At 39.8% G+C, this 13,927-nt stretch overlaps 1 protein-coding gene across 5 annotated transcripts in view; it reads right to left on the reverse strand.

Moving 5' to 3' along the window:
• Positions 1-13,927, reverse strand: part of DLGAP1 (DLG associated protein 1) — a 781,984-nt gene that overhangs the window by 211,697 nt on the left and 556,360 nt on the right. For all 5 annotated transcript variants that reach the window (XM_075585285.1, XM_075585286.1, XM_075585289.1 and 2 more), the window contains exon 6: positions 8,806-9,046. In XM_075585285.1, coding sequence (XP_075441400.1) covers positions 8,806-9,046 — 241 coding nt within the window. The remainder of the gene's footprint in view (positions 1-8,805; positions 9,047-13,927) is intronic.

Genomic DNA, 13,927 nt, shown 5'->3' on the forward strand with positions numbered 1-13,927 from the left:
CTTACTGCGACTGCGCGACCAATGCGCATGCTCGTGCAACCTGTCATGGCGGCCCCCGCTAGCCGGGTGTGCCGCAGAGCCTCGGAGCACTACCTGGGGGGTCTCTGGGGCTGAAAGGAGACCGGGGTTCCATTAGAAAATAGGTATCTAAGGGTATATGATAACTACTGTATATACAAATATATTCTGGGACAATACAAGGAGCTTTCAAACGAACTATTAATCCCAAGAGCAGTACAAACGACACAGGGTGATCCCTTGAGGCTGGAGGAAAGGAGATTTCCCCAGCAACAAAGGAAAGGGTTCTTTACAGTAAGGGCAGTTAACATGTGGAATTCATTACCCATGGAGACTGTAATGGCAGATACAATAGATATCTTCAAAAAAGGTTGGACATCTCTTTAGAAAGGAAAAGTATACAGGGCTATACCTAATAAATAAACATGGCAAGGATGTTGATCCAGGGAGTAATCTGATAATCAATATTTGGAGTCAGGAAGGAATTTATTTTTCCCCTTAGGAGATATCATTAGATGATATTTCACTGAGTTTTTCTGTTTGCCTTCCTCTGGATCCATATACTGTAAGTACAAATATAGGATAAAGTATCTGTTGTCTAAATATAGATTGAACTTGATGGACGTATGTCTTTTTTCAACCACATCTACTATGTAACTATGTAACTATGTAATGGTAAAGAAAGAGAGACAGTGGGTGCCCCATAAAGAAAAGACATATATGGGAATAATCAGATTAAAGGTCAAGTCACTGATGCGATGAAATATGTTTAGGAATGAGTATCAATGGTTTACTTTGGTTTGGTGATTAGCTTGACTTTACTTATTCCAATGGATCAGAACTAAAATCCTTCTACACAAGAACTCTTCAATGCAAGGACAAGAGAGAGAAATAAATATATTGAATGTTGGTTTGCTAGGTTCATTTTTTCCAAATGCATCTTAATTCAGTGTAAATTCACCCCCTGTGTGCCAGAGGGACCACAGCACCAGAGTGCCATGGACCCACTGGTACTCGCGATCATGTGATCGCTCTGTTACTGATAACGGAACAGAAGATGAGGAGTTCTCCTCTTCCTGTAAAATACTCACCTAAATAAATGAGTAATTTAGATGATAACATAGTCTCTATGTCATAGGGCCCCTTGAGTGTTAGATCCTATGACGTAGTAACAATGTCCGTCGGCTCCCAAAAGTTAACATATCCTTTTAAAGCTCCTATGTACTTTTAGAAACCTCAATAAGATGAGCTTGAACAGAAAATCTATAGCCAAGTGGTAGTGGGCGAGTATAATAATAGCACATTTTTGTGTAGTGCTGCTAGTTTTACGTAGTGCTTTACAGAGACATTTTGCAGGCACATATCCCTGCCCCGTGGAGCTTACAATCTATGTTTTTGGTGCATGAGGCACAGGGAAATAAAGTGACTTGCCCAAGGTCACAAGGAGCCGGCTCCAGGAACTGAACTGCAAACTCAGTGCCAGTCAGTGTCTTTACTCACTGAGCCGCTCCTTCTCCCGTAGACATATGGATAGAGTTAAAACACAAAGCGCTTTCTAATTCTGAATATAAAACCTTTAAAGTGGTTTAAACATGTAAATTATTTAAAATCTGTACCTCTCCTAGGCTACACATATTTTATATACGTATATATACACACCATTTTCGGGGTTGTTTTTAACTGTGTAAAAATCTTGTATATAAAATAGACTCAAACTGCCAAGTAAATTATTATTGACAACGTCACCTTATTAAACACACCAATACTGACAGAAAAAAATAAGCTATTTTGAGAGCATCATTCATACAATCATTCAGTATCACTGTGTACCAAAACAACATCTGTTTTAAGCTCCATGTTGAATGTTTCTAGCTTGAGTTGTCTTATGGCTTCACAGCTCTATGAATAGGAAAATGCAAATGAGGAAATATTCTGATTCTGACAGTTATTAATCATTAGAAGCTTTTGCTATTAAAACAAAATGAAAAAGTGAGAATAAAAAAAACACCCTGGAAAGCCGAACAGGAGCATCTAATAAAGGGACTGAACGAAATCATAAGAGGAAATCCTTACAAATCCAAAGGCTACTCCATCGGACCCTTGTATAACACTACATCATTAGTGATTTGGAGAAGAGCATGTCTATGATATTTTATCATGCTATTTATCAGCAGAGGGGCTATCAACGTGGAAAGGGTTATATAAAAAGGGTTACACTTGTTGATTTCCCTTTTTATCAAGCCATATAGGTTTTCTGCTGCAATTCTTTATATTTTTGCCAATTGAATACTACTCTAAGAACAGCTATCATTACATTGTGCTACTGCATGAAAAGAATGAATGACCGACATACTGTAAGTGGTATTTCAAAGAGACCAAGGGTGTGCAGAGAAACACACACTACGTTTCCGGAAATCATCTGCAGGGCGCCGCTAAGTGGAGTGTGCGTGGGGAGAAATAAAATGATGACCGGATCAGTCTGGATTTCAGTAAACAAAAGGAGCGCCGGTTTGTAAAATGTACATATACAGATACATGGAAATACTGTACACAGTAAGCACAACGATTGAGTCTTACAAAGACATGTCAAAGGGTATATTCTTGCAGATGTGTTCTTAGTATAAAAACTTTTCTTTCTTGCAGCATAGCGATAGTGGGGGTTGTGTGCATCCAAGCAGCAATGCATATACCCAAAAAGTGTAAAAACATCTTTTCATACCTAGTGGTAAACCCTTTCAGTCCTGAATAACTCTCTCTGGTGGAACACCTTACATTCACCATCTGTACCACCATATTTTAGTTGTCCTATCACTGCTTGTCTATACATGTGGAACTCCTAAACATCCAACATTTTTACACCCCACTACAGTCATAGCATACAACATATAATTAGCAGGACATTGTCATATATATATAAATCACAAAACAATCTTACTCATATACAAAATATTGGAAAAATACTGGAAGAATTGTATTTCCAGTTCTCCTAAAAGTCAAAAACTTATTTTTGGCAGAACTTTGCTCTATCCTATAGTATTACGCATTGTTTTTTGTAATAACATTTGCTTTACATGCAATAACAACGCTGTGTGATGACATTTCTCCCTCTCATATCATTTGAATGCACTGTCCAATTAATACATGAAGCCAACATCCCACAATGCAACAGAAGTAAAGAATATAAGGAACAATGCAGATTAGTTCCTAAAACTGTGATGTTTCATTATTTAAAAATCTTCTAAGTGGTACATCCCACCCCTAGCATAAGTGTGAGCACTGATTGTTGTGCAAATATCCTATACAAAAAGAAATGTGCAAGCTTTCCATTGAACCCACACTGTAATTATTGCAACCCCTAGCACATAGAGTGGTTCCAGACTATATAACTTTCGCAGGGGAAGGTATTTCTTTCAGAAGATTAACAGAGACCATCTGTGTGTTACTGTGAGCAACACAAATTGTCATAGTGCGTACCATTCATTATGGACAATCTCATAACAGCATAGTGCATTAAAACATTGTGTAACACGCCAGAAATATAAAATATATGTCACTATTTTTTTTTAACATCACTGACAGATCACTCAGTGATTGCAATGGAGCATGTAGACATGCAGAAGCACCTAAATATTGAAATTAAATATTAATTAGCAATAAATACAAAATACATTACAATGGCCCCGTCTTTTGCAGCTGGGGCACTTTCGTAAATAGCACCCTGCTTTGCAAAGTGTCTAAGACAGTTAGTAAACATTCCATCCCACCCAGGTTTCTTAGGAAAACCATTTAAATTAAGTTATAAAAGAGCAGAACATTGATGTACAAAAGGGAGAAATTGAAACATCCCAAAATTATTTGTGAATCAAGTAAATTGTCTCCCTATTGTCCCATAGCATCACTGTAGAATAAATAATCCTTGATGATGCAAATTATGCTTTATGCTACTGCAGCCAACATTACTGCAAAGCATACGCTAAAGCAGACACTAAATGAATGTCTTGAATACACTAAATGACACTTAATGTTGATTCGGAATCATTTCTCCACAAAATTCAGAAGGAGCAGGATCACCCAAAAAAGAAGAGCATATATAGTGTACACGGTCTCAGAAAAATTATAGGGAGGATCTTGATTTAATCTTGGCTCATATGTCAGCCCACTTACGGTGTGTAGATAAATAAACATCCTTCTCCAACTGTGGAGTTGTTTGAAGTAGAGGACTTTGGGAAACAAGAACTCACCAGAGGTTTTTGCCCATCATTCACCTAAACTTTTATTAGTTCACTGATATGTCACTTTGACCCATTAATATTTATATGTTGTGTGAAAGCGCCGTCTAATATCACTGTGTGGGTTCGGAAGCATTGCCACAGTGTCTTCAGCTTGATCTGCAGTACCCTTAGTCCATAAGTCCTTAGGACATTTCTTCTCAGCTATTATTGTTACGAACAGAAAAATCTAATAAATTACTAAATCATCATCGGAATGATCAAACACAGCCCCGCACTTGTATCATTTGTATTGAAATTGAGTGGAAGGTTAAACGTAAATACAAGAATTTCAGAAGCTAGTGATTTCAGTTCATTCCCATTGACATCAATTGGCAGGTTGATTTATCCTACAGTATCTACTAGCAAACAATCCATTGTGTTTCAGAGAAATATATTTTAGTGGTGAGGAGAAAACGGGGCCTATTCATTAATGTGTGAGACTCTGTGCAAAACTACCTGGCAAAGGGAAGATGGTTCTATAGCAAAAACATCAGGAGTTCAATTTGGCTACAAAAGTAGTATGTGTGACATGGTTTGTCTTTGCCAGTGTCAATGCTACTAGGAAGAGAGAGATCACAATCTCTCAAAAATGTGAAGATTTTTCTTGTCAACTCCTATCTTGCACCTTATTGAATGCCACATGTGTAATGATCGTAGGAACTTTATAGTAGGAACTAATGGCACTTAGGCGCTGATTCACAAAGCAGTGATAAATGGGTTTAAGTATGATAAATGCCTTATAGCACGATACTGCCTGCTCTGCTATTCACTAAGCAGTAATAACACTGCAGTATTGCGCTATAATGGCTTTTTATCACCCATAAACAGTCATTAAAAAAAAGTCGTACAATAGGCCAAAAAATGGCTAATTCACCGTTTGTTGCCAGTAACTACTATTCACAAAGCTGTGATTAGTTTATTGTACTATAAAAGCTCACCAGATTTTATCACCAGCTAAAGGCTGGCACAAACGAGATGGAGACATACATGTATAAAAGCATAAACAAACAAAATGACTGCACATTATTTACACCAGAGGCCAGCGGGGGCTTCCAGGTTCTGGGGGCCCTCAGGTGGTCCTTGTGGGTGTCTGGGGACCCCCGGGGGATCCTTGTGGGTGTCTGGGGGCCCTTGGGTGATCCCCACGGGTGTCTGGGGGCCCTCAGGAGGTCCCCTGGTGTCCTGGGGCCGTCAGGTGGTCCCCACGGGTGTCTGGGGGCAATCGGGTGGTCCCCACTGGCCTGCAGTACCAATCATGTGGGTACATTTTCTTCCCAATAAATTTAAATAAATACACCCCCCTACTCCCACCCCCCTTCCCAAACACATACAGTAATGTAATGGGCAAAATAACTATTATCCAGATATGATAATTGCTCATTTGCCCATTATAAAAAAAACATTAGCCAGCCAGCAGAAATAAAGTAAATAAACCTTTCTACTTACCCCTGCCATCATGAAGGGCGTCCTCATCTGTATACTCCAGGTCCATGTCCACTGATGCCAGCAAGAATACATGAAAAAATACAATCTAATGGCCCCTAACCCCTTAATCACCTTAGCAGTTAATAACCGCTATAGTAATTAAGTGGTTAACCCACCCTTCCACGCTACCCACCCTGGAGGCCAAACCACCCACCCGGGACCACTATACCCATCCTGTACCCATTGATTGGCATAGTGATACATCATGGCAAAGAGAAAAAAGATAAGCCGGCGCCAGTTCAAACCGTGACGTTTAAAGTCCAAATCAAGTCCTTTAGTGATGGTGATGAGCAAAGTGCAGATTTCCTCCAAAACGTGACGTGATATGTGAAAAAACAAAGAGAGAATTATGGTGCAGTATGTCAAATTGAGGACATAAAAACATATACCACTGACAACATAAAACAAACAAGACAGACTCACAACAACAACTAGCCAGACAAAAATTAATAAAAAGCTATTTAATAACAACTAATGCAGAATTCTGGATAATTTCACACACTAATCCGGGGGGGCAAAATCGTTGCCCTACTCACAGGATGCAGGATGTTTGAAAGCAGTAGTACTGGAAGCACTTTCTGTGGATCCAAGATGGCCACCGGAGCTCACTATCTGGCGTCCCCACGTGTGGCAGATGCTGTATGGAGCTCCAGAGGGTCTGGATCAGTGATGCTGCTACGCGTGTCTCTCTCTCCTCCTGCCGGTTTCAAATTCTCCTTCTCTCCTGTACCCAGCCGTGCGGTGTACTCTCCACGAATAATAAGCTTCTAAAAACGAGTTTTTAGAAGCTTATTATTCGTGGAGAGTACACCGCACGGCTGGGTACAGGAGAGAAGGAGAATTTGAAACCGGCAGGAGGAGAGAGAGACACGCGTAGCAGCATCACTGATCCAGACCCTCTGGAGCTCCATACAGCATCTGCCACACGTGGGGACGCCAGATAGTGAGCTCCGGTGGCCATCTTGGATCCACAGAAAGTGCTTCCAGTACTACTGCTTTCAAACATCCTGCATCCTGTGAGTAGGGCAACGATTTTGCCCCCCCGGATTAGTGTGTGAAATTATCCAGAATTCTGCATTAGTTGTTATTAAATAGCTTTTTATTAATTTTTGTCTGGCTAGTTGTTGTTGTGAGTCTGTCTTGTTTGTTTTATGTTGTCAGTGGTATATGTTTTTATGTCCTCAATTTGACATACTGCACCATAATTCTCTCTTTGTTTTTTCACATATCACGTCAGGTTTTGGAGGAAATCTGCACTTTGCTCATCACCATCACTAAAGGACTTGATTTGGACTTTAAACGTCACGGTTTGAACTGGCGCCGGCTTATCTTTTTTCTCTTTGCCTAGTTACTGACTGTACAGTCAGTTTTTGTCTGGCTGCCAATTATTAATATTATATTATCTTATTATTGTGTGTTTAGCGCTGTTTTGCACCGTCTTTTCTGATAGTGATACATCATACCCATATAATATGGGCTTGATAAGCCACTATAGCAGTCAATGGTCACTCTAATAAAAAAGCATGAAGGCCAAAAATACACAATAATAAAAGATATACACAAGCACCTAAAAACTCCAATTAAATAAATAAAAGCACTAGACAACCAATTAATTTAATAAATAAAAGCACTAACAAACCAATCAATTTAATAAATAAAAGCACTAACCAGCAAAATAATTAATTAATTTTAAACATTAGCCAACAAAACAATTAATGAATTTAAAACACTAGCCAAGAAATCAATTAATTAATAAAACAACTAGCCAACACATTAATTAAAACCAGTAGCCAACAAAATAAATAATTAATTAAACCCACCAAACAATCATAAAATGAAATAAAAACAAGCCAAACAATAAACAGAAAAATAAAAAATCAATAGAGAATAGCATTTGCCAAAAAATGCATTGGCTATCACTGTGTTGCTATGTACTCTAAACGGGCACAGATTAATACATTATCAGTAAATGGGCAATGAAAAACATGAAAATAAAAAAATACTATAAAAAACCTGTAAAAATAAAATTACATACATTCAATATTTTTCTTACCTTTAGAAGCGTTGACCCTCCAAATCCTGGCATTTCAGGAAGCTCTCGTACCGCGACATTATCAAAGTCAATGCAACGCCACCCACCTTGAACATCCGGAACAGGTAACAAAATTCTTCTTTTTTTTTATCTTTTATCACCTTCTTCTATCTTCATCTGTTATTATTTCTTTCTTATCTTTAATGTTCTTCATCTGTCAATCCAACCCCATGGTAAGTCCCAACGGATGTAGTTTCGTCGGCATCTTCCTGTGAACCGCATTGATTTCAGCCTTGGGGACCCCCTACTTTATGAGATACAGCCCCTGTTATGGGGTGTCAGTATACCAGTGCAGGATTTATATCCCATGGTCACATGACGCGGGAGATTTAAAAGCACAGGGGATACCAGCACCCCATACCGGGGCCTGTATCTCTGGAAGTAAGGGGTCCCCGAGACTGAAATCAATGCGGTTCAGCTCATCAGACCCCCTTGCTCATGTACACTATTATTAAAATCAATATTTTTATTGCACGATCGCCTGTAAGAGCCATGCATGGAGACACTGCGTCTCCATGCAGCTCTTATAGGCTGCATTTTTTCTAGCAGCTATCGCGCTATAGAATTTATAGCACGATAGCACTGATACAAAAAACAGGTCGCACGATAGTGCATTTGTTTTTATCGGACTTTAAAAAATGGCCTTCACTTCTTAGTGAATCGCACTTTTGGCTTCATGTCATATAGCACGATAAAAAAAATGCATTGTTGGACGCAAAAGCACTGATTTTATCACTGCTTTGTGAATCGGCCCCTTAGAGTGTTATATGGGACACCTCCTTTTCCGTTTGCATTATCAGTGATGTCATAATCATGTGATCACTCTGAGTAGCAAACAAGTGATTGTGACATGCCTTTGGACTGTGGCCCCTATTTGCCAAAAGATTGGTTCTATTGATTAGCATTATCCACAGTAAAAAAAGAAATGTAAGTACTGACCAGTGTTGCTCTGGATGGTCCTCACTGTAGTAGTTGTGCGTGCAGGAGAAGTTGGCCGGAGCAATACGCTATCATCATCTTGAGAACATCCTTTCTCGATTGCTCTAACATAGCTGTGGCTCCTCATTCGAAAACATGCTGGCATTGGCAGATCCAGGGCATCAACTGCCTGAGATTCAAGTTCATTGAACACAGACTCACAGACTGATTCAAATTGACCATTTACTTCCAACTCACTAACCTGTAGGCAAAAAAAGAAGGCCTTGTTAGGAAATTTCTGTGATTTTTTGGAGATGTTGGAGATTGGGTTGGTCTTTTTAATACATTTGGCAAAACAGCTTAGGAATGGTATGTAGTTACATAGTAATATGAGGTTGAAAAAAGACACAGTATGTTCATCAAGTTCAACCTACGTTAAATTTAGTTGGCAGATACTTATTCTATTTTTGTATCTACAGTATATTGATCCAGATGAAGCCAAAGAAAAACCCCCAGTGAAACAGTATCCAATGCTGTCTCATACGGGGGAAAAAAAATTCTTCCCATATTTATGTAACCGCTCTTTATTTGGCCATACCTCAGTATATGCGGTGGGGGCCTGAATCCGTTTACTTTAGCAACCCTCACTTTTGAGTGGGATCAGTAATAAGGGGCACAACACTGCAGTTTACATATAACAGTTTTATAAATAAAAGGAACATATATAATACATAACACAATTACTAACACCCCAGAACTACCCAGAACTGCGCAAACAAATAATAACTTTTATCTCTGTCTGGCCTCCCAATAATGGGTACTGGCCTGTAGATTCTGGTGTGCTAGCGCAATCGTTAGAGCTCATAAACTGTGTGTGTATTTCAGGCCTGGTGCTTCACAAAGATCAAACTGTGATGGCAATATAACTGAAGCTTATATCTTTTGTGGGTTAGCTCACCCACTCCAACCTGATGTAAATCCTGCATAGCTGGGCTCTCTAATCTCTCTCTGTAGTAGCCTCTGTCTGCCGGCTTCCCTCTGCACTGTTAGGTCCTGGTCTTTGCTGGGCCCTGCTGCATGCACTGGTCCAGTGGGGCAACTCTCTTTCTGCAGTTCCCTCTCTCTTAGGGGTCCTGCATGGACTCTCTGTGCAGGATGGGCCTGCACACCCTCACCCCCTCAGTTCCCTTTCCAACTGTCTCCAACTGTCACCAACTGTCATCCACTGACTGAGCACAGTGACATAGTCCAGTGGAATGTATTCTTAAAGGGGCCATGCTTGCTTGTACTGACTGATCTGAGTGGTTGATTTGAAGTGCTGGTTGGTTAAAGTGTGTGCAGTTAGAACCAGAAGCAGTTTGAACAAGGAAGCGGTTAAACAAGGTATAGTTTATTGAAGTACAGTTTACTGTTAGTACTTCTAAACTTCATAGTTGCTAGAATGAGCAAGATTGAAAATGCCACTCAATGCACATCTTGCCACATGTATGTGCACTTGGAGCAGCTGTTCCAAGGAGCATACCGCTGTGAAAAGTGTGAGTGGGTGGTCTCTTTGGAGTCAGAGATTGCTGTTCTGAAGAGGCAACTTGCAATATTGAGGGACATTGGCAATCTTGAAAGGGAATTAGAGCTAACTGAGTAGGCCCTTGCTTCGACTAGTGGTGCAGATGGTGGCGCTGTTAGTGAGGAGCAGGTAGGTAGTTGGGTGACAGTTAGAAGGGGAAGCAGGGGCAATAGGGAGAGGCAGGTCGTTTCTGAGCTGACACATCCCAATAGATTTGCCATGTTGAGTGAAGATATTGTGAATGTTGGGGCAGAAATTGCAAGGCTGGGGGAGACTAATTCCTCTAGCTGCCATGGGAATATTTCCTCCAGCACAGTGGGGACTCAGGATGCTCAGATACAAAGAAAGATTGTGGTGGTAGGGGACTCCATTATTAGGAAGGTAGATAGGACAATCTGTTGCCGGGACCGCATGAACCGAACAGTTTGTTGTCTCCCGGGTGCTCGGGTTCGGCACATTGCGGATCGGGTAGACAGATTGTTGGGGGGGGGGGGGGCTGGGATTGACCCGGCGGTCTTGGTATACGTTGGCACCAATGACAAAGTTAGAGAAAGATGGAGGGTCCTAAAAAATGATTACAGGGATCTAGGCCAAAAGCTTAAGGCAAGGACCTCCTAGGTAGTATTTTCTGAAATACTACCAGTGCCATGCGCTACCGCAGGGAGACAGTCAGAGATCAGGGAGGTTAATGCATGGCTAAGAAAGTGGTGCAGGAAAAAGGGGTTTGGGTTTTTAGAGCACTGGGACTCCTTTTCTGAGAGGTGCCATCTATATTCTAGGGACAGATTGCACCTCAATGAAGAGGGATCTTCTGTGCTAGGGGGGAGAATGCTAAAAAGGTTGGAGGAGATTTTAAACTAGGATGGAGGGGGGAGGAGAATGAAACAGATAATGAACTAAATGGAATAGATGAGGATACAAGGTGGTATGGAGGTATAATGAGGGCAAGTGCAAGTTTGACAAGCAATGAGACACCCATAGTAAATACAGATAATACTAGAAAACTTCTAAAGACTAAACCAAGTGGGAGCAGAAAGGAAGGAGCAGATAAGATAATAGTACAGGCTGAAAAAAAACTTAAATGCATGCTTGCTAATGCAAGAAGCCTGACAGATAAAATGGGGGAACTTGAATTAATAGCTGCAAGGGAGCAGTATGATATCATAGGCATTACTGAAACATGGTGGGATGAAATTCATGACTGGACAGTTAATTTAGAGGGTTATTCTCTTTTTCGGAAGGATCGAACAAATAGAAGGGGAGGTGGAGTATGTTTATATGTTAAACCGGATCTGAAACCTATTATAAGGGATGATGTCTATGAAGGGAATGATGTAAATGTAGAGACTTTGTGGATAGAAATTAGCAGTGGAGGTAAAAGTATAAAGAAAATGTTTGTGGGAATATGCTATAAACCACCAAATATCTGTGAGATTGAGGAAGCTAAAATACTTTTGCAAATGGAGTAGGCATCAAAACTGGGTCATGTTTGCATAATGGGGGATTTTAATTATCCAGACATAGACTGGGGCAATGAGATTAGCGTTACAACAAAAGGAAACAGGTTTTTGGGGGTGCTTAAAGACAATTATATGACCCAAATTATTGAGGAACCAACCAGGAGAGGAGCAGTTCAGGATTTGGTCATATCAAACAATGTAGAAGTAATAACAAATATTCAAGTCCAGGAACATTTGGGTAACAGTGATCATAACATGGTCTCATTTGAAATACATTATAAAAAAACAGATTACTTGGATTCAACAAAGACTTTAAACTTTAGAAACGCAGATTTTAATAAACTGAGGTCTAATCTAGTAGTAATACAATGGGATGATGTTTTTGCAGGGAAAAATGTAGAAGATAAAAGGGCAGTCTTTAAAACATTGTTAGAAAAGCACACTTATCAGTGTATACCCTTGGGTAATAAGTATAAAAGAAATAAGTCAAAACCAATGTGGCTAAATAAACAGGTAGGGGAGGAAATGGACAAGAAGAGGAAGGCGTTTAGATTCTTCAAGTCAGAAGGGACAGAGACATCTTATCAGAATTATAAGGAATGTAACAAAAATTGCAAAAGGGCAATCAAATTAGCAAAAATGGATAATGAAAAAAGGATTGCAATAGAAAGTAAGGTCAACCCTAAAAAGTTCTTTAAGTACCTTAATAACAAAAAAATGAGAAAAGAAAATATAGGACCCTTTCAGTGTGAGATGGGTAAGCAGATTATTTGACATAAGGAAAAAGCTGAGGTATTAAACAATTTTTTTGCCTCTGTGTTTACCAGGGAAGAAACAAGTTCAATAGTAGTGCCGCAGGAGGAAGCCACAACCTCCATAGTAATGAACAATTGGTTAACTGAGGAAGAAGTCCATAAGCGACTTGAAAAAATTTAAGTAAATAAGGCACTTGGCCCCAATGGCATACATCCAAGAGTTCTCAAGGAGTTAAGCTCAGTAATAGCAAAACCATTATATTTAATATTCAAGGACTCCATTTCCACAGGCTCAGTACCACAAGATTGGCGTAAAGCAGATGTGGTGCCTATATTTATAAAGGGAGCTAGATCACAACCGGGAAATTAAAGACCTGTAAGCCTGACTTCAATAGTAGGGAAACTACTTGAAGGTTTAATACGGGATAATATTCAGGAATACCTAATGGAAAACAAAATTATTAGTAATAGTCAGCATGGATTTATGAAGGATAGATCTTGCCAAACTAACCTTATTTGTTTCTTTGAGGAGGTAAGTAGGAATTTAGACCAGGATAATGCAGTGGTGTGGTCTACTTAGATTTTGCAAAGGCTTTTGATACGGTTTCACACAAGAGGTTGGTGCACAAAATAAAGAAAATTGGACTTAGTAATAATATATGCACCTGGATTGAAAACTGGTTAAAGGACAGACAACAGAGGGTTGTCATAAATGGAACTTTTTCAGCTTGGGCTAAAGTCGTGAGTGGAGTACCTCAGGGATCGGTACTGGGACCCCTGCTGTTTAACTTGTTTATTAATGACCTTGAGGTTGGGATCGAGAGCAAAGTCTCCATCTTTGCTGATGATACTAAATTGTGTAAGGTAATAGAATCAGAGCAGGATGTAATTTCTCTTCAGAAGGACTTGGAGAGACTGGAAACGTGGGCAGGAAAATGGCAGATGAGGTTTAATACAGATAAATGTAAGGTTATGCATTTGGGATGCAAGAATAAAAAAGCGACTTACAAATTAAATGGAGATATATTGGGGGAATCCTTGATGGAGAAGGATTTAGGAGTGCTTGTAGACAGCAGGCTTAGCAATAGTGCCCAATGTCATGCAGTAGCTGCAAAGGCAAACAAGATCTTATCTTGCATCAAACAGGCAATGGATGGAAGGGAAGTAAACATAATTATGCCCCTTTACAAAGCATTAGTAAGACCACACCTTGAATATGGAGTACAATTTTGGGCACCAATCCTAAGAAAAGACATTATGGAACTAGAGAGAGTGCAGAGAAGAGCCACCAAATTAATAAAGGGGATGTACATTCTAACTTATGAGGAGAGGCTAGCTAAATTAGATTTATTTACATTAGAAAA

Source organism: Ascaphus truei, chromosome 2, assembly GCF_040206685.1.
Source record: "Ascaphus truei isolate aAscTru1 chromosome 2, aAscTru1.hap1, whole genome shotgun sequence".
NCBI lineage: Eukaryota > Metazoa > Chordata > Amphibia > Anura > Ascaphidae > Ascaphus > Ascaphus truei.